Source organism: Hemitrygon akajei, unplaced genomic scaffold (genome assembly GCF_048418815.1).
Source record: "Hemitrygon akajei unplaced genomic scaffold, sHemAka1.3 Scf000072, whole genome shotgun sequence".
NCBI lineage: Eukaryota > Metazoa > Chordata > Chondrichthyes > Myliobatiformes > Dasyatidae > Hemitrygon > Hemitrygon akajei.
The window spans coordinates 9,752-31,541 of NW_027331958.1; the positions used below are offsets into that span (position 1 = coordinate 9,752).

The 21,790-nt window shown below is 43.0% G+C and overlaps 1 protein-coding gene across 4 annotated transcripts in view; it reads left to right on the forward strand.

The window, feature by feature from the left end:
• Positions 1 to 4,073: 4,073 nt before the first annotated feature.
• Positions 4,074 to 21,790, forward strand: part of LOC140722215 (NACHT, LRR and PYD domains-containing protein 3-like) — a 35,523-nt gene continuing 17,806 nt past the window's right edge. The window contains exons 1-4 of one of the 4 annotated variants that reach the window (XM_073037005.1): positions 4,087 to 4,103; positions 10,816 to 10,945; positions 17,549 to 17,715; positions 21,421 to 21,492. In XM_073037005.1, coding sequence (XP_072893106.1) covers positions 21,483 to 21,492 — 10 coding nt within the window. In that variant the 5' untranslated portion in view covers positions 4,087 to 4,103; positions 10,816 to 10,945; positions 17,549 to 17,715; positions 21,421 to 21,482. Of the gene's footprint in view, positions 4,104 to 5,318; positions 5,393 to 10,815; positions 10,946 to 13,921; positions 14,020 to 17,548; positions 17,716 to 21,420; positions 21,493 to 21,790 lie in introns of those variants that run through there. The other 3 variants (XM_073037006.1, XM_073037008.1, XM_073037007.1) reach the window with 3 other exon arrangements.

Below are 21,790 nucleotides of genomic sequence, written 5' to 3' on the forward strand. Positions count from 1 at the left end.
GTTCACTCACGATCCCCATGTAATCCGACCTCACTTCAGCAGTTTTGTAAGGATGAATGGGGAAGAATTGCAGTGTTCAGACGTGCAAAGTTGATGTAGAGCTATACAGAGACTCAAGGCTGTAATTGCTGCTAAAGGCACATCTACTAATTACTTGCTGGAATGGGGTGTATACGTATGCAATTCATTATTTTGAATTTTATATTTGTAGTTAATTTAGATCACTTTGTAGAAATCTATTTTCACTTTGACATGAAAGAGTCTGTTTTGGTTGATTAATGTCAAAACACCCACTAATTATACATACTGTGATTTAAAGTTGTGAAACAATAAAACATGAAAACTTCCAAAGGGGGTGAACGCATCTTATAGGCACTATAGGAGCAGAATTGGGCCACTTGGCCCATCGAGTCAGCTGCACCATTTCATCATCTCTGATCCAAACTTTCCTCTCAGACCCAAACTTCTGCCTTCTCCCATACCCCGACATGTCCTGAACAATCAGGAATCTATCATAAAGACGACCTCCACAGCTGGATGCGGCAAAGTTTCACAGATTCATCACTCTATGGCTAAAGAAATTCCCCCTCATCTCCGTTCAAAAAACGACGCCCCCCATTCTGAGGTTGTGTCTTCTGGTCGTAGACGATCCCACAATAGAAAACATCCTCTCCCCACCCACTCTATCAAATCCGTTCACAATTTGATCGATTTGAATGAGATCCCCCCCCCCCCCGTTCTGAATTCTATGAATACATGCAAAGAGGCATCAAACGCTCTTCATATGACAAACCAATGAATCATGGAGAATTTTGGTGAACATTCTCCAGCTCAGCACAATTTTTCTAATAAATTAGCCCTAAACTGCTCAAAATACTCACAGCGAGGCTTCACCAGTGCTTTAAAGACTCTGCTTTTATATTCTAATCTTCTTGAAATGAATGATAACATCGCATTTGACCTCAACACCACAGACTCAACCACACGTTACTCTTTGGAGAATCATACACAAGGATTTCAAAGCCCCAAGGAAAACCCCAAGATATTCAACAAGTATGTGAAGAGCAAGAGGATAAGATGTGAGAGAATAGCACAAATCAAGTGTGACAGTGGAAAAGTGTGTATGGAACCGGAGGAGATAGCACAGTAACTTAATGAATATTTTGCTTTTGTAATCACTACGGAAAAGGATCTTGGCGATTGTAGGGGTGACTTAAAGTGGACTGAAAAGCTTGAGCATGTAGATGTTAAGGAACAGGATGTGCTGGAGCTTTTGGAAAGCATCAAGTTGGATAAGTCACCGGGACCGGATGAGATCTGCCTCAGGTTACTGTGGGAGGCAGGGGAGAAGATTGTTGAGCCTCTGGCGATGATCTTTGAATCATCAGTGGGGACTGGAAAGGTTCCTGAGGATTGGAAGGTTGCCGATGTTGTTCCTTATTCAAGAAAGGGAGTAGAGACAGCCCAGGAAATTACAGACCAGTGAGTCTTACCTCAGTGGATGGTAAATTGATGGAGAAGATCCTGAGAGGCAGGATTTATGAACATTTCAAGAAGCATATTAGGATTAGCAGTAGTCAGCATGGCTTTGTCAAAGGCACCTCATACCTTACGAGCCTGATTGAATTTTTTGTGGATGTGATTAAGCACATTGATGAAGGAAGAGCAGCAGATGTAGTGTATATGGATTTCAGCAAGGCATTTGATATGGTACCCCATACGAGCTTATTGAGAAAGTAAGGTGGCATGGGATCCAAGGGGACATTGCTTTGTGGATCGAGAACTCGCTTGCCCACAGAAGGCAAAGAGTGGCTGTAGACTGGTCATATTCTGCATGGAGGTCGGTCACCAGTGGAGCGCCTTAGGGATCTGATCTGGGACCCTTACTGTTCGTGATTTTTATAAATGGCTTGAACAAGAAGTGGAGGGATGGGTTAGTAAATTTGCTGATGACACAAAGGTTGCAGGTGTTGTGGATAGTGTCGGAGGTTACAGCGGGACATTGATAGGATGCACAACTGGGCTAAGAAGTGGCAGATGGAGTTCAACCAGGTAAGTGTGAAGTGGTTCATTTTGGTAGGTTAAATATGATGACAGAATAGTGGTAAGACTCTTGGTGTTCGAATCCATAGGACACTCAAAGCTGCTGCGCAGGTTGACTCTATGGTTCAGAAAACATATGGTTCATTGGCCTTCATCTATCATGGGATGGAGATAAGGAGCCGAGAGATAATGTTGCAGTTATATAGGACCCTGGTCAGACACCATTTGGAGTACTGTGCTCAGTTCTGCTCGCGTCACTATAGGAAGGATGTGGAAATCATAGAAAGAGTACAGAGCAGATTTACAACGATGTTGCCTGGATTAGGGAGCATGTCATGTGTGAATATTTTGAATGAACTCGGCCTTGTCTCCTTGGAGCGACGGAGGATGAGAGGTGACCTGATAGAGGTGTATAAGATGATGAGAGGCATTGATCGTGTGAATAGTCAGAGGCCTTTTCCCAGGGCTGAAATAGCTATCACGAGAGGGCACAGTTTTGCGGTGCTTGGAAGAAGGTACAGGGGAGATGTCAGTGCTAAGCTTTTCTTTTATGCAGAGAGTGGTGAGTGGAATGGGTTGCCGGCGACGGAAACAGAGGCTGATATGATAGGGTCTTTTAAGAGACTCCTGGATGGTTACATAGAAAAATAAAGAGCTATGGGTAACCCTGGGTAATTTCTCAGGTAAGGACATTTTCTGCACAGCTTTGTGGGCCAAAGGGCCGGTATTGTGCCATAGGTTTTCTCTGTTTCCGTGTTTCTATGCCTCTGTTTATTTATCTGAAGGAACTTCTATAACTCTCTTTAACATTATTGGCTAGTTTACCGTTGTCTTCCATCGTTGCCTTCTTAATACTTTTAGGTTGCTTTCTGGTGGTGTTTAAAAGCTTCTCTATTCTCCAACTTCCCACTAATGTTTGTTCTTTTATGTGTCCTCCCTTTGTTAGTCATGTTCATTTCAGTTACTGTCGCCTTCCTGTCTGGACTTTCACATTCATCTCTCTTATTATCAAGGCGTTTCATCCACAGAGCTGCTGCTCATTGGATTTTTTCCCTGCTTTTTCGCACCATTCTCTGTAACTCGACACATTTTATGTTAATATCCCTGGGGATGAGCAGTTCAAGAAATACTCAAACCAACCCCATTAGGCACCATCAATTATTCCAGTGTCAAAGTGACTTAGACCGCAATTCTACCCCATCTGATGCTTAGACTGAGTAACAATTTAAATTTTTGACTATTTCTGGATGTTTTTATGCTTAGAGCCGCTGTCACATGATTCGCTGATTCACATCAACTAACTGAAAATCTTTTCTTGAAAGGGAAAGAGAAGCAGGGTTTATTTAGGTGTGTTTAATTCCGCAGAGCAGATTCCTGACAGGCAAGGGAGTGTAGTGTTGCAGGTGGTCGCAGACTTGGCCCGCTGAGATAACAGTCCAGCTGTCTACACGTAGAATGGTACAACCGCGCTGAGGGGCCGAATGTCCTGTTACTAATTCTACATACCAGCGAACAAGAGACCCAGAGAACATTTATTTAATGTCCGGGCTTGTTCCATCGAATTCTGACGAAGAAAGCTAGATATTTGTGTAAAATAAATGCGACATCAGGCAAATTCAGCAGAGGGAAAAAGGCCCAATACCATATGATTTCTGCTGTGACATGGTCTCTTGTTTCCAGTAAGTGGGCAGTAAACTGAAGGAGAATGACTTTCTTATCTTGTGTCGACTGTGACCTTTTCCTTCTGACCCTGGTGGCTACCTTGGAGAGTTGGTGATCCCGACATGTTTGGCCCATTACTGCAACGGCCCACCAGCGGACAACTGCTGAAGATGAATTTATAAACGGGCTGATCTAGAAATCAGTGCATTTCCAGTCAATGGGCACGCAGTTAAACCTGGAGAATATGAATGTCAACGTTAAGTGCTGAATAAGGTGTTGATCAGGTTTATGAGCGCGTTATCAGCTGAACATTGCACAGGGCGTGTTTCCTTATGTTCGGGCCCATAAAACTCAGATGCTTCGTTTTGCTGTAACCAGACCCTGGAGTTCAGCACCAGGTAAGGACAGAGACCATACGGGGGAAATGTTATGGGTTTTCATTGCGCCCACTTGTCACAGCGGTATTTCTGGTGTTTATCCGAGTTCAATACAGTCTTTTAATTTGCGCGAGTTTCCCTATGTGTCCTTTTATTTTGCCTGTGTATATCTTTTTCAGCAAAGAGTGGGTACGTCTGCCGGTGATATTTACAGTAAAGCTTCCTGAAGTAAATTCACTGGCTGTTGATAAATATATCGAAGTGTACACAGAGTGGGCACTTTATTCTGTTCCTTCTGTACTTAATTCGGTGCTCACTGAGTGCACGCTCAGGGACTTCTGCTCTGAGGATTATGCTCTTCATTCAAGACCTGAAGAGATGTCCTCCTTCTTCAAATAAAGGGTCTGCCCTTCCTCTACCATCAACGCTGCCCTCAACCGCATCTCTTTTATTTCGCACATGTCTGCCCTCACGTTTATTTTCCGCCACCCCCACCACGGATAGTGTTCCTCTTGTCCTCAGATACCACCCCACCAATTTTCTGCTGCATGATCTGTAAGTGAGAGATCCCCGCAGCTCTGGTCCGACCCGATGTCAATGTTTCCAGCAGCAAGAGGCGGACTTTTCCACAGTCCGGGTTTTTAATGATCCGGGACCGAGGGACAGAAGGATCGCTTTAGGGGATCCTTCGCTGGTGGTATCGACACTATCTGCCCATCCCCAGCTGCATTTCTGTAGGAACGTTCTGGTGGGGGTTAATAAGGAACTCGACCTACATTGCCAATAATAGTGAGGGGGAATGTAAGGAGGTAGCCCTACTATATAGACTGGTGCTGACGCCGGAGACGGATCACCGCTTGCGGTGTTCTTTCCCTTATTTCAACAAGGATGTCGTTACGTCCGTCGTAGTTCAAAGAAGGTTGAGTACGTTGATAGCTGGTTTATGTGAATTCTCTTGTCAGAAATTACCTATGAGCCAAAGTTAGTCTTGATGAATAAAAGGCGTCTTTACCCGCTGCTGTTTAGATAAATGAGTTGAACACTTGCTAGGAATATTTATCATCAGGCTGAGTCTTGGCATGAATGTGGAGAATATGTTTGGTGTCTTAGCAACCGCTGAAACAGATGTATATAGATGAAAGTTTTATTATGGCGCGGGGCTGGTGTACTTTTGGAATTTTCTACTTTAAAGGAAAAGAGAATCACGGCTTTTTTTTCAATGTGCTCAGTTGCGCAGAGCATAAACGGCTCAGCTGTGATCATGAAGAATATTGGAATAGGACTGAGGGGACGACTGTTGACTTTGACTGGTAGGCATCTCTGGGAGATGGTATTCAGGGTAATGTTGCGACCTTGCGCATTACTGCAATGGTTCAACTGGGGACAACTGTCGAAGGTGGCTTTACCATCGGGCTGACGCTGAGCTCAGATCGGCTCCACGCATCAGTGGGCATTCCCTTTCTCCTGGGCACAGTTACACCAGGAGAAAGGGAATGTCCAGCAGTCAAATTGAAAGATTATTCCAAATGCATATTTGATCACAGTTCACAGACATTTATTCTGCTATCTCTATGCAATAAAGCATCAGTGAACTTTACCCTGAGCTTACGCTGGAGTTTATAGTCAGGGTTATTTTAGGCCCTTATTGTTAGGGCCCATAAAATTCAGATGTTCCGATTCGCTGTGAGATAAGAACAGAGACTGTGCTGGGTGGGCAACGTCATGGTATTTCAATACGCCCACATGTCACGGCAGTGTTTCTACTGTTTCTATCGGTTCAATATTGCCTCTAAAATTGCACAGCCTTCTGCATATGCTATGTTATTTTTAATCTGGCGTGTGTCGTTTTAGTAAAAGACGGACCATAATATTTAAAATAAAACTTCCTAAAATAAATGTCACTGTGTGTTGATAAAATGAACACCTGAACTTCAACACCATGTTTTTACGGATTTATACCGTATACGCTGCTATTAGATAAAGGCGGGGAGTTGATTGCATTCGCAGATAAATAGGTGAATGAGAAGAGACTATTGGTTGGTGTTTAGATAAATGAGTTGAGCGCTTGCTGCGAGCAAACAACATGACGTGGCTTCTTGGCAGGAACGTGGAGAACATGTCTGCCTGTTGTTGATGGAGCAGAAGCAGATGAAAGTCCATTAAATGTCTTTTTGTTTTGCACGGGCTGGGACCAGTTTGTTCTTCAAATTCTCTTCCTGAACGGAACAGAGAAGCAGAGAGTTTTTTCCCCGCAGGTCTATTCCAAAAACGAAGCAGTAAACTGCCGACATGGGATTAGTTATCTTTACTAGAGGGGAAAGGTCGGCATTACATATGATCTTGTTTCAGGCAAGTGAGCAGTAAACTGAAGGGAAGGGCGTTAGTATCTTGCTGTCGACTTTGACCAGTAGTTATCTCGGGGGGATTTAAACCTCGGCACAGCTGATCCCCAGCTGGCTCATCAATGAGATTGTTTAACCATAAAAACATCTAGCAATTACAGCAGGGAGACAGGCCATCTGGGCCTCTCTAGTCCGTGCCGAACGCTTACTCTCACCTAGACCCACTGACCTGCACTCAGCCCATGAACCTGCATTCCTTTCCTGTCCATATAACTATCCAGTTTTTATTTAAATGACAAAATCGAACCTGCCTGTACCACTTCTACTGGATACTCGTTCCACACAGCTACCACTCTTTGAGTAAAGAAATTCTCCCTCATGTTACCCCTTAACTTTTGCCCCCTAACTCTCAACTCATTTCCTCTTGTTTGAATTTCCCCTACTCTCAATGGAAAAAAAAGAACCTATCCACGTCAACTCTATCTACTCGCTTCATAATTTTAAATCCCTCTATCAAGTCACCCCTCAACGTTCTATGCTCCAAAGAATAGAGACCTAACTTGTTCAATCTTTCTCTGTAACTTAGGTGCTGAAACGCAGGTAACATTCTAGTAAATCTCCTCTGTACTCTCTCTATTTTGTTGACATCTTTCCTGTAATGCGGTGACTAGAACTGTACACAGTACTCCAAATTTGGCCTCACCAATGCCTCATACAATTTTAACATTACATCCCAACTATTATACTCAATGTTCTGATATATAAAGGCCAGCATACCAAAAGCTTTCTTCATCACCCTATCCACATGAGATTCCACCTTCAGGGAACTATGCACCGTTATTCTTAGATCACTCTGTTCTACTGCATTCCTCAATGCCCTACCATTTACCATGTATACATGTATTCCGCTACATTTAACTGCGGACAATAGTTAAAGATGGCTTTATAAACAGGCTAACCTTGAAATCAGTGCACTTGAGCCGATGGGAGCAGAGCTAAATCTGGAGAAAGCCAATGCTCAGTGTTGAAAAGAAATGATTTTTCCAAATGCACAATACTTCATCAGAGTTCAGAGTGCCCTTCCCTCTGCTGTCTCTGAGCAGTAAGCCCACAGCTGTCTCTGTCCTGAGCTGTCGCTGGGGTTTATAGTTTGACAATAAGCTGCTCCCAAATTAAAGAATAATTCAATGCGATAACACGAACAGAAATGAAGCATGATGTGGGTCGCTGTTCCTCCCTGGAATAAATAGAATGGAGACGATATACAGTATGTAATCTTTGTCACCGTACGCTGAAGTACAATATTAAACCTGATTTGCTTGAACGAGTTTCTGTGTTGTTCAGTTCAAGGGCTGGGGAGCAGTGTGTGGAGTTACGGGATGATTAGAGTGAGGGTATTATCAACTGACCATTACTCAGGTCGTGTTCACTTACTGTTCGGGACCACAAAATCCAGGTGTTTGGATTCGCTGGAAGCAGAATGAGGAGATCAGCACAAAGTAAGGACAGAGACTGTACTGGGTGGAAAGCATTACGGTGTTTTAATATACGCACTTACAACGATACCTATAATGTCTCTCGTGCAATGCTGTCTTTCGCATTGTGCGGCATTACAGATCTGTAAGTTTATCCACTGTGCATGTGTAATTTTTGGTAAAGACGAGACACATCTGTTACTGAAATTTAGAACTTACTGAACTAAACGTAACTGGCTGTTGATAAAATATCTAAGTTTACACACAGTGGTCACTGTGTAATGTACAGTCCCTCCTGTACCTACTGATGTGGGCACTGAGTGCATGTTCGCGGTTTCTGCTGCTGTTGCCTGTCCTCTCCAATATTCGGCATGCTACGCGGTTAGTGATGCATTTTTGCAGACTATTATCGTAACGCGTGGTTACTTGACTTACTGTCGCCTTCCTGTCAGATTGGACCAGTCTGGCCAATCTCCATGATCTCTGTTGTTAACAAGGCATTTTCACCCGCAGAACTGCCTCTCACTGTGTTTTACGTCTGGTTGTTTGCTTCTTTCCTGCTCCAGTCTCTGTAAAACGACCCGCTTATACGTGAGTATCAAAGGAGATCAGCAGTTTTCTGTGATACTCTGAATACCCCGTCAGGCACCAACAATCATTCCACTGTCAAAGCCACTTAGATGTCATTTCTTCCCCATTCTGATGTTTGATCTGAAGAACAACTGAACTTCATCTCCATGTTCTTATGCATTGAATTGCTAACGCAGGATTAACTGAATCGCAGTAACGAGCTGGTATACGGGTGTACCTAATAAAGAGGTCACCGAGTATACTTTCCATTAGACACACTCTCCCCCATTGTAGGCATGAGCAAGGATGAGATCTGGGCCGAATTCCAACAACAGGTTGTCGCTGACCAATCAGTGGACACAGATACCTGTTATGAGGGAGGGATGATCTAGAAAGAGAGAGAGATGGTCGCTGTGCATCAACTAACGCGTGGCCGCTCGCAGCTTTTGTCGCTGCACAGATGTAAGTGTTCACAGCTAGGAAAGGTTTACGAAACGTGAAATCTTTTCCTTATTGTACTCTGTTCTATTATGCCCCTCAATTAACAAGTAAAATCAAAAATATGTAACTTTCAGTGTTCATTCTAAATATTCATAGATGCATATAGACGCGATTTCATCTCCCGGTACCCGATGAATCGGTGGATTTAAACCATATACGCTGCTATTAGATAAAGGCGGGGAGTTGATTGCATTCGCAGATAAATAGGTGAATGAGAGGAGACTCTCTGTTGGTGTTTAGATAAATGAGTTGAGCGCTTGCTGGGAGCAAACAACATGACGTGGCTTCTTGGCAGGAACGTGGAGAACATGTCTGCCTGTTGTTGATGGAGCAGAAACAGATGAAAATCCATTAAATGTCTTTTTGTTTTGCATGGGCTGGGACTAGTTTGTTTTTCAAATTCTCTTCCTGAACGGAACAGAGAAGCAGAGAGTTTTTTCCCCCCAGGTCTATTCCAAAAACGAAACAGTAAACTGCGGACATGGGATTAGTTATCTCTACTAGAGGGGAAAGGTCGGAATTACATATGATCTGGTAAATTGTTTCAGGCAAGTGAGCAGTAAACTGAAGGGAATGGCGTTCGTATCTTGCTGTCGACTTTGACCAGTCGTTATCTCGGGGGGATTTAAACCTCGGCACAGCTGATCCCCAGCTGGCTCATCAATGAGATTGTTTAACAACTAGGAAAGGTTTACGAAACCTGAAGTCTTTTCCTTATTGTACTCTGTTTTATTATGCCCCTCAATTAACTAGTAAAATCAAAAACATATAACTTTATGTGTTCATTCTAAATATTCATAGATGCAGATAGACGCGATTTTATCTTCCGGTACACCATGAATCGGTGGATTTAAACCATATACGCTGCTATTAGATAAAGGCGGGGAGTTGATTGTATTCGCAGATAAATAGGTGAATGAGAAGAGACTATTGGTTGGTGTTTAGATAAATGAGTTGAGCGATTGCTGGGAGCAAACAACATGACGTGGCTTCTTGACATGAACGTGGAGAACATGTCTGCCTGTTGTTGATGGAGCAGAAACAGATAAAGATCCATTAAATGTCCTTTTGTTTTGCACGGGCTGGGCTAGCTTGTTCTTCCAATTCTCTTCCTGAAAGGAAAAGAGAAGCAGAGAGTTTTTTCCCCCCAGACTATTCCAATAACTAAGCAGTAAACTGCCGACGTGGACATTAGTTATCTCTTCTAGAGGGGAAAGATCGGAATTACATATGATTTGGTAAATAGTTTCTGGTAAGTGAGCAGTAAACTGAAGGGAAGGGCGTTCTTATCTTGCTGCCGACTTTGACCGGTAGTTATCTCGGGGAGATTTAAACCTCTGCACAGCTGATCCCCAGCTGGCTCATCAACGTGATTGCTTAACCATATACCAATTAACATCTACCATATACCATAACCAATTACAGTACCGAGACAGGCTATCTCGCCCCTCTAGTCCGTGCCAAACGCTTGCTCTCACCTAGTCCCACTGACCTGCACTCTGCCCATAACCCTCCATTCCTTTCCTGTCCATATACCTATCCAGTTTTTTTTAAATGACAAAATCGAACCTGCCTGTACCACTTCTACTGGAAGCTCGTTCCACACAGCTACCACTCTCTGACTAAAGAAGTTCACCTCGTGTTACCCCATAACCTTTGCCCCTTAACTCTAAACTCATTTCCTCTTGTTTGAATCTCCCCTACTCTCAAAGGGGAAAAAAACCTATCCACGCCAACTCTATCTACGCCCCACGTAATTTTAAATCCCTCTATCAAGTCCCCCCTCAACCTTCTACGCTCCAAAGAATACAGACCTAACTTGTTCAACCTTTCTCTGTAACTTAGATGCTGTTATCAACTCTGAGTGAGGGTGTTATCAACTGACCATTACTCAGGTCGTGTTCACTTACTGTTCGGGCCCACAAAATCCAGGTGTTTCGATTCGCTGCAAATAGAATGAGGAGATCAGCACAAAGTAAGGACAGAGACTGTACTGGGTGGAAAGCGTTACGGTGTTTTAATATATGCACTTACAACGATACCAATAATGTTTCTAGTGCAATACTGTATTTCCCATTATGCGGCATTACAGATCTGTATGTTTATCCACTGTGCACGTGTAATTTTTGGTAAAGACGGGACACATCTGGCACTGATATTTAGAACTTACTGAAATAAATGTCTCTGGCTGTTGATAAAATATATAAGTTTACACATAGTGGTCACTGTGTAATGTACAGTCCCTCCTGTACCTGCTGATGTGGGCACTGAGTACATGTTCGCGGTTTCTGCTGCTGTTGCCTGTCCTCTCCAATATTCTGCATGTTACGCAGTTAGTGATGCATTTTTGCAGACTATTATCGTAACGCGTGGTTCCTTGACTTCCTGTCGCCTTCCTGTCAGATTGAATCAGTCTGGCCAATCTCCTTGATCTCTGTTGTTAACAAGGCATTTTCACCCGCAGAACTGCCTCTCACTATGTTTTACGTCTGGTTGTTTGCTTCTTTCCTGCTCCAGTCCCTTTAAAACGACCCTCTTGTACGTGAGTATCAAAGGATATCAGCAGTTTTCTGCGATACTCTGAATACCCCGTCAGGCACCAACAATCATTCCACTGTCAAAACCACTTAGATGTCATTTCTTCCCCATTCTGATGTTTGATCTGAAGAACAACTGAACTTCATCACCATGTTTTTATGCATTGAATTGCTGTCGCAGGATTAACTGATTCGCAGTGACGAGCTGGTATACGGGTGTACCTAATAAAGAGGTCACCGAGTATACTTTCCATTAGACACACTCTCCCCCATTGTAGGCAAGAGCAAGGATGAGATCTGGGCCGAATTCCAACAACAGGTTGTCGCTGACCAATCAGTGGACACAGATACCTGTTATGAGGGAGGGATGATCTAGAAAGAGAGAGAGATGGTCGCTGTGCATCAACTAACGCGTGGCCGTTCGCAGCTTTTGTCGCTGCACAGATATAAGTGTTCACAGCTAGGAAAGGTTTACGAAACGTGAAATCTTTTCCTTATTGTACTCTGTTTTATTATGCTCCTCAATTAACAAGTAAAATCAAAAATATGTAACTTTCAGTGTTCATTCTAAATATTCATAGATGCATATAGACGCGATTTTATCTCCCGGTACACGATAAATCGGTGGATTTAAACCGTATACGCTGCTATTAGATAAAGGCGGGGAGTTGATTGCATTCGCAGTTAAATAGGTGAATGAGAGGAGACTCTCTGTTGGTGTTTAGATAAATGAGTTGAGCGTTTGCTGGAAGCAAACAACATGACGTGGCTTCTTGACAGGAACGTTGAGAACATGTCTGCCTGTTGTTGATGCAGCAGAAACAGATGAAAATCCATTAAATGTCTTTTTGTTTTGCACGGGCGGTGCTAGTTTGTTCATCCAATTCTCTTCCTGAAAGGAAAAGAGAAGCAGAGAGTTTTTTTCCCCCCAGATCTATTCCAAAAACTAAGCAGTAAACTGGCGACGTGGACATTAGTTATCTCCACTAGAGGGGAAAGATCGGAACTACATATGATTTGGTATATAGTTTCTGGTAAGTGAGCAGTAAACTGAAGGGAAGGGCGTTCTTATCTTGGTGTCGACTTTGACCGGTAGTTATCTCGGGGGGATTTAAACCTCGGCACAGCTGATCCCCAGCTGGCTCATCAATGAGATTGTTTAACCATATAACCATCTAGCAATTACAGTACGGAGACAGGCCATCTCGGCCCCTCTAGTCCGTGTCGAACGCTTACTCTCACCTAGTCCCACCTACTTGCAATCAGCCAATAAACCTCCATTCCTTTTCTGTCCATATACCTTTCCACTTGTTTTAAAATGACAAAATCAAACCTGCCTCTACCACTTCTACTGGAAGCTCGTTCCACACAACTACCACTCTCTGAGTAAAGAAGTTCGCCCTCATGTTACCCCTAAACTTTTGCCCCTTAACTCTCAACTCATATCCTCTTGTTTGAATCTCCCCTACTCTCAATGGAAAAAGCCTATCCACGTCAACTTTATCTACCCCCTTATAATTTTAAATACCTCTATCAAGTCCCCCCTCAACCTTCTAGGCTCCGAAGTATAGAGACCTAACTTGCTCAATCTTTCTCTGTAACTTAGGTGCTGAAACCCAGGTAACATTCTAGTAAATCTCCTCTGTACTCTCTCTATTTTGTTAACATCTTAACTCTGGTTCGGTGACCAGAACTGTACACAATACTCCAAATTTGGCCTCTCCAATCCCTTATAAAATGTTATCATTACATCCCAACTACTATACTAAATGCTCTGATTTATAAAGGCCAACATACCAACAGATTTCTTCATCACCCTATCCACATGAGATTCGACCTTCAGGGAACCGTTTTTCCGAGATCACTCTGTTCTACTGCATTCCCCAATGCCCTACCATTTACCATGTATACATGTATTCTGCTACATTTAACTGCGGACAACAGTTAAAGATGGCTTTATAAACAGGCTGACCTTGAAATCAGTGCACTTGAGTCGATGGGAGCAGAGCTAAATCTACAGAAATCCAATGCTCAGTGTTGAAAGGAAATGATTTTTCCAAATGCACAATACTTCATCAGAGTTCAGAGTGCCCTTCCCCCTGCTGTCTCTGTGCAGTGAACCCACAGCTGTCTCTGTCCTGAGCTGTCGCTAGGGTTTATAATCTGACAATAAACTGCTCCCAAAGTAAAGAATAATTCAATGCGATAACACGAACGGAAATGAAGCATGATGTGGGTCGCTGTTCCTCCCTGGAACAAATAGAATGGAGACGATATACAGTATGTAATCTTTGTCACCGTACGCTGAAGTACAATATTAAACCTGATTTGCTTGATCGAGTATTTATATTGTTCAGTTCAAGGACTGGGGAGCAGTGTGTGGAGTTACGGGATGATTAGAGTGAGGGTGTCCGCAACTGACCATTACTCAGGGCGTGTTCACTTTCTGTTCGGGACCACAAAATCCAGGTGTTCGGATTCGCTGGAAGCAGAATGAGAAGATCAGCACAAAGTAAGGACAGAGAGACTGTACTGGGTGGAAAGCATTACAGTGTTTTAATATACGCACTTATAACTATACTGATAATGTATCTAGTGCAACATTGCCTTTCGCATTGTGCGGGTTTACTGATCTGTATGTTTTCCATTGTGCATGTGTAATTTTTGGTAAAGATGGGACACATCTGGCACTGATATTTAGAACTTCCTGAAATAAATTGCACTGACGGAAAAAACATCGAAATCTACACTCAGGTGGCACATTGTGTACCTCCTGAGCATGATAATGTGGACACTGTGTGTGTATGTTTGGGGCCTTCTGCTACTGTAGCACGTCAACTTCAATGTTCGACATGTTACACATTCCGTGATGCTCCTCTGCACACTCCGGCTGTTAGGCGTGATTATTCGAGTTACTATCGCCTTCCAGTCTGGCCTTTCTCGTCCGATCTCTCTCATTAACAAAGTGTTGTCGCCCACAGAACCTTCGCTCACTGGGTGATTCGTGCATTTTTTGGTTGTTTGGTGTTTTTTAGTACCATTCTCTACAAACCGAGAGTGTTGTGCGTGAAAATCCCAGGAGATCTGCAGTTTTTGAGAAGTTCAAACTAGACTGTCTGGCACCAACAATCATTTAACAATCACGGTCAAAGTCACTTCGAGCACATTTCTTCCCCTTTATGATGTTTGATCTGAAAACATCCGAGCCCTTGTTCATTTCAGCGTGATTTTATTACAGTGACCGAGCTGCTGCCGCATGATTGGCTGACTTGCATTACCCGATAAAATGACCATTACAAAATGGGTGAGCGTTTGCTCTTCATCTTAGTCACAATGAAACACAGGGCACGCAGTTTGCTTTTTCAGTAAGTTCTGGTGAGTCACTTCTTCCGTCGCCGGAATAACAGCCCACCAGAGCTTCAATGAGCGTTGAACATTTTTATGCGCTCTGGTCACGGCATCTTGGGGTGACCTCAAGAGGAGGTGTGGAGGCGGGGATGCTTTGAGCATTTACTGTACGGAATGCAGGCTGTCTGTGTTGGAATTAAGTGATCATGTACGCTTTGCATTTATGCAAATCTGTTCAGGACGTCACAAACAGATTGCAAGCAGTCAATCGTTGTATATCAAAATAAAATAGGAATCGCCTATACAGAACTCCAGTACTTTATTTTCAGTTTTATATTAAAACCATATGGGAAATGTAGCGGCCAATTGCGCTGCTCCAGAACGTCTTTCAACAACAGGATAAGGAACAAAAGTGTTCAATTTACCTGCTGGAGACAAGCGGAAATGTATCCCAGCCGCTGGCGACCCGTGGCCCAGTTTTTCCGCTCAGTCAAAGGATCATCAGGTTCCAGTTCCGTCGTGGCATGCAGTGTCACAGTTTCAGAAGTGTGACTAGCCGAGGCTCATATTATTGCTAGCAGAGTCCTGGGAGTGGTGGTTGGACTATAATCCTGTGAAGTGGTCTCCGGGAATACGGAACTGGCAGTGTCTGGGCTTTGGCCCAGGCTTGTGCTTCTACAGATCGGGTGGATGTCCCTCCTTCTGCCATGAAGCAGTAGTTTCTGGTCTGGTGGCTGGAAACTGGTTGTAGGGAAATCACAGACTGCACCACCTAGTGTGAGTTGCGGTGTGGATGTGAGTACTGCCAGTACTGTTCGAGGTGAATATTGGCAGCTGCAGTCGTGTGACTCTGTGAAGTTGGATCCTGGAATATCACAGGCTGGGTCCTGGAATATCACAGTTTTTAACCTCGGTAAATGGACCGGCGGATCAAGTTGTCCAGGGTTATGCGGTGTTGGAGAATCTCCATTCTTGGCTCAGATATTTGGTTCTAGAGTTCCTTAGGAACTCTATTCCATCCCACATAAGGAGAGGCTTTGACTAAATGGGCCGTTCCGTGTTTGCAACAGTAAACATCGACCGGGGGTGTTTGAGAAATCCCCCTCACTGTCAGTGGAAATCAAACAGAAGTTCAAGATGCTGGAGATCTACACTAAACACGGAAAATGTTTGAAGCCATTTCGACGAACGACTGTGACTCTGAATGGTTAACTTTGTTCCTCTACCCACAGCTCTTCCTTACCGCTGAGCGTTTCTCATGATTCCAGTTTCTTGTCATTACATTCGCCCTGAAAAGGTTTAAATTTTCTGGAAATGACATTCTTTTCGTGATAGGTGGTAAAACAGTGAAGAAAGCACAGGTTTCCCAACAAATTATCCTGGTACTAATTTACTGGTTATTCCTGGAAACGTGTTCAGTGCAATTGTTATTCTTTTAAACAACTGGATGATCACAAGGGCGAAAGGCTTTATGTATGAGGAGCACATGATGTCATTGGGTCTGTGGTCAATGGAGTTAAGAAGGACGGTGGTGGATATGGTTAGTTAAACTTAACAAATTCGAAAAGCCTGGATATAGTGGGCATGCAGAGGATGGTTCTCTTAGTTGGGATCTGACAGCACTACCTACGAATAAAGGTTCCCTGTATAGAATTCATAGTGTCGTAGAAAAGGACAAAACAGAAACGGGCCCTTTGGGCCATCTAGTCCGTGCCGACACATTAAAACTGCCTCGTCCTTCCGACCTGCATCCGGACCATCGCCATCAATATATCTATCCAAATTTCTTTTCAGTATTAAAACTGATCTTCCTGCACCACTTGCGCTTGCAGTTCATTCGACACTACTTTTTGAGTGAAGAATTTTCCCCTCATGTTCCTCTTAAACATTTCACCTTTCACCCTAGTCATTCTTGCCTTATAATTCTAGTCCCAGCAACATCCTTACAATTTTTTTCTGTACTCTTTCAACCTTATTCACTTACTTGCTATAGGTAGTTGTCCAAAATCTGTACACATACTTCGAATTAGGCCTCACAATCATAAAGCGTTAACATAACATCCCATCGTCTGCACTGAGTACTTTAATTTATGAAGGCCAATGAGCCAAAAGCTTTCTTTTAAGATCCTAACTACCTGTGCCGCTCCTTTCAATTAATTATCGAAGTGATGGATCGCTTCGTTCTACCGAGCTCCTCATTTTTCTGCCGTTCACTGGCTAGTCTACTGAAGTGCAACATCTTACTCTTGTCTGCATTAAATTCAATTTATTTTAAGTCCCTTTTCTAGGTGGTCCAGATCCCACTGCATACTCTGGTAGGCTGCTCGCTGTCCACTATACTATCTCCCTCTCAAACCCACCCCCACCCCACCCAATCTTGGTGATATCTGCAAATCTGCCGATCCAGTTAATCACGTTGTCATTCAGATAGTTGATGTAGATGACAAACAACAGCACCGATCCCTGAGCCACTTCGCTAATCACAGGCCACCAGTCAGAGAGGCATCCGTCTACCTCCACTCTCTGGCTTCTACCACAAAGCCAAATTCTGTGAAGTTTGTGAAGTGTGAAGGACAATTACAGATTTGTTCACTGAGATCATAATATTTAAGTTTCAGCGAGTTTTGTTTTTAGGAAGATTGAGTAGATTTTTTTTTGTTCTTTGTATTGTTAACGTATTTCTCTGGTTAAAGGTAGAACTGCGGTGAGAGATTGATTGGAAGAAAATCCTACAAGTGGAAGCAAACCAAGACTGACGATAAGGGAATAGCAACAGGTGAACCAGCCTGAGGACTGAGTGCATCAACTGGAGAGCCCTTGTGGTTCAAAGTTTCTAGTCTTTCAGTCAGGAGAAAGTTTGGTGAGTCTCGTTTCCTCAAACACTGATCCTATAGACATTACATACCTGTGCAAAGGAAGATATGAAAATGTTTGAGTGGGAGTGATTGAACCCATAGCTACCAGTTATGCCTCTGTCAGACCGACTTGCAATCACTCCTGTCTGGTGATGTGCTGTCAGCAGCTCAGCGTTTTAAAGCCACTCCCATTCCTTCACAGTGTTTACTCATTTCAAGATCTTGCATCATCTCGAGCAGCTTTTAGTCAGGTTTTGATGATTCTTTGCTTGGCTGTGTTACGTCATAATCATCTCAAAATGCCAACGGGGTGGCATTGTTCTGGAATGTTCATTGTTCTCTACATTGAATCTACCATGTAATCTTCAAATGTTAACTATTCTTCTTGGAATTTCAGACTTTTCTAAGTTTATTTCATGCATTAATTTCTTTGATTTAGACGCAAGATGCAATACACAGTTTCAATTTGATATAAACTTGCCATTTCTATTGTCATCTGTCCTACACAAAATATAATATTGTTTAAAGTTAATCTATTTTTAGAACACTCTTATTTTGAGTGAAGCTGATTGTGATTCGGAACGGCCTGTGTCGGCCTTCAGATAGAGAGCTGATACTGAATTTTATGGGACTGTGAACTGATCTTTACCAGGGTGTGTTTTCTCACTGTCAGGAATTGCATATTGACCGACTTCAGCTTTTCAGACGGAAATTGTCCCCGCAGCCCAAATTAAGGACAGATAGCATTCTGTTTGGGATTGTCGTGTTTCCTTAAGGATTTTGAAGAGTTAACTAAAGTCGTAAATGCAACTAGGGCAATGGATGTCATACTTTGGATTTCAGAAAAGACTTTGGCAAGTTGGCGTGGAAGATTAGGTACCATGCAGTCCGCCGAGAGTTGGTTGAATGGATTCAAAATCAATTTGGAAGTGGGAAGCAAATGGTGGTAGTTGAAGGTTCCCCCACAGAATGGACGCAGGAAACTCGTAGGGTGCTACAGGGACTCGTGAAACTTGTGGAGTTCGAACTTTTGATATTTGGGTGTGGATCAAAAGGCCTGACCAGCAAGCTTGCGGATGACACAAAATTAGGAGATACTGCTGATAGTGAAGATTATTGTAGGTTATAGGGATCATAATCAGTTGAGGAAATAGACAGATGAGTGGTAAATAGATTGCCATACAAATACGTATCAGTAGTTTTGGATATCAATCCAACGTAGGGCTGTGATAGGGCACGAGGTAGTGTAGTGGACCAGAGGCCACTAGGACTGCAGGGTGTTCAGCTCACTGGTCTTTACTGGTCGGGATATTAAGTACGGAGGTTTTGACATCATGTGCAGTCGCCTTTCGAGAGGTTGCGCGTGGAGAACTACATCTCTCTGTGCGTGGATTCTGTCTCTCTGTTACAGAAAAGCTGTGGCTAAACTGGAGAGTAGAGATTTACGATGATGTTACCAAGACTAATGTCCTGAGTTACAAGTAGAGGACGGGTAGCCTGAGTCTTCACTCCTTAGAACATAAGAGAATGAGCAGCGACTTTACAAAAATGTTTAAAATTATAAGAGGCAGAGATAGGTTAGTGTTCGCAGTCTTTTCTCGAGCTCAGGGGAGAACAGAACGGGAAATAGATTTCGGATGTGAAGGAAAGTTTTAAACGGGACATGAACAACAAAGTTTTCATTCAGAGATTGATGATTACAGCGCGTACAGAAAGTAGACACACCGCCACCATGTAAGCTTTCATGGTTTACTGTTTTACAACATTGAATCTCGGTGGATTTAATTTGGCTTATTTTGAAACTGATCAACAGAAAAAGACTCCTTCTTGACAAAGGTCTCTACAAAGTTATCTAAATTAATTATAAATATAAAACAAAAATAATTGATTGCGTAAGAATTCACACACTTCAAGTCAGCATTAAGTAGAGGCACATTTGGCAACAATTACAGCCTTGAGTCTGTGTGGATAGGACTCTATCAGTTTTGCACATTTGGACACTGCAATCTTTCCCCTTTCTTTTTAAAAAACCTGATCAATATCTGTAATTTTCCAAGGGGATGGTGAGTGTACAGTCCTTTACAAGCCCAGTCACAAATTCTGAGTTGCATTGAAGGTCTGGACCCTGACTTGACCACTCCAGGACATTAACATTTCTGTTTTTAAGCTACTCCTGTGTATCTTTGTCTTTATGCTTGGCGTCATTGTCTTGCTGGAAAACAAACCTTCTGCCAAGTCGCAATTCTCTTGCAGACAGCACCAAGATTTCCTCCAGGATTTCCTTGTGATTTGCTGCTTTCATTTTACCATCTACCTGCACTAGCCTTTCAGGGCCTGCTGCAGTGAACCAATCCCACAGCATGACGCAGCCGCCACCATTCTTCTCGGAATGGGTGGTGTGTTATTGATAACGTGCGGTGTTTGGCTTATGCCAAACAGCGTTTAGTCTGATGGACAAACAGCTCAATTTTTGTTTAATAAGACCATAGAACCTTCTTCCGGCTGACTTCAGAGTCTCCCACATGCTTTCTGGCAAACACGAGCCGAGATTTCATGTGAGTTTTTTTTTCAAGAACGGCTTTCTGTTTACCGCTCTCCCAGAAAGATGCGACTGGTGATGCAACCGGGCAACAGTTGTATGGCACAGTCTCTCCCATCTTAGCCACTGAAGCTGGTAACTCCTCCAGAGCTGGCATAGGTCTCTTGGTGGCCTCTCTCACTAGTCCCTTTCTTGCGCGGCCACTCAGTTGTTGAGGATGGCCTGCTCTAGGCATATATACAGCTGCGCCATTTTAAAAATTTCTTGATGATTGATTTAACTGTACTCCAAGGATATACAGTGACTTGGATATTGTCTTGCATCCATCCCATAACTTGTGCTATTCAATAACCTTTTCGTGGAGTTGCTTAGAGTGTTCTTTCCGTGATGTAGTTTTTGCCAGGATACTGACTCACCAGCAATTGTATCCACCTGAAGCAGGAGTACTTTTACTATAATCAATTGAAACACTTTGACTGCACACAGAACTCTAAAAATAGATCTTTATTTAACTTATTATGAGTCTTCTAAAATCTATTGGCTGCACCAGTGATGATTTGGTGTGTCATATTAAAGGGGATGAATGATTATGCAATAAATAATTTTGTGTTCTCTATTTATAATTTAGTTTAATTGTAGAGATCTATTTCCACGTTTACACGGAAGTATCAATATCCTGTTGATCAATGTAAAAAAGGTGTAAAAATGAACTCTCATTCAATATTGTAAAACAATAAAACATGGAGACTCCCGGGAGGTGGTGAATACGTTTTAGGGGTACTGTATGTGGAGTGAGTGGCGGAGGAACTGGATGAGGCAGGTAGAATATAATCACTTAAGGAGCAATTTGGACGGATCTATGGAGTGAAACGGGCATGCAGTGATATGGACCCATCACAGGAAATTCGGACCATTTCAGTGGTCACTGTGGTCGGCATGGTCTTGTGGGGTTGAAGAGTACATATACGTTCTCAGTTGCTCTATATCTCTGTCAGTATGATGCACTAGATCTCACTGGACAGACACAGACATGGTGTGGAAGTTGATGTTTACGAGGAGTGTTTGCTCCCTCGGTCACCTGCTGTTCTGATACAGGAGTGAGGATACTCCAATGTTTGCCAAGTAATCGGAACTTTTCTGACTCACTCTCTGTTTGTTGTGTGTAATTCAGAGCATCACCGGCAGGTGGAGCTTTCCTGCACTGGGACCAAAGTATCAACGAGAAGATTCAGAATGGCTCCAGGTATGATCACTGGGATTTTAACGTCTGTCCTGTTGGTGCGCAATAATTCAGATGAAGAAATTTATTCAGGCGCTAACAGGGCACATAAATGTTTCATTAAACAGGGACGTTAATGGCGTCAAACGTGAAATAGCATCTCCATACATTGTCTAGCTGTGATATCGCATTTAGTGATATTGGATTGATTAAAAACTCAAAAGTTGAAAGTTCATTGTTAATTTATTAGAAATGTACATATATGTCACGATAATCGCCCTGAGATTCATCACCATGCGGACGAGCTCGCCAGCTGGATATA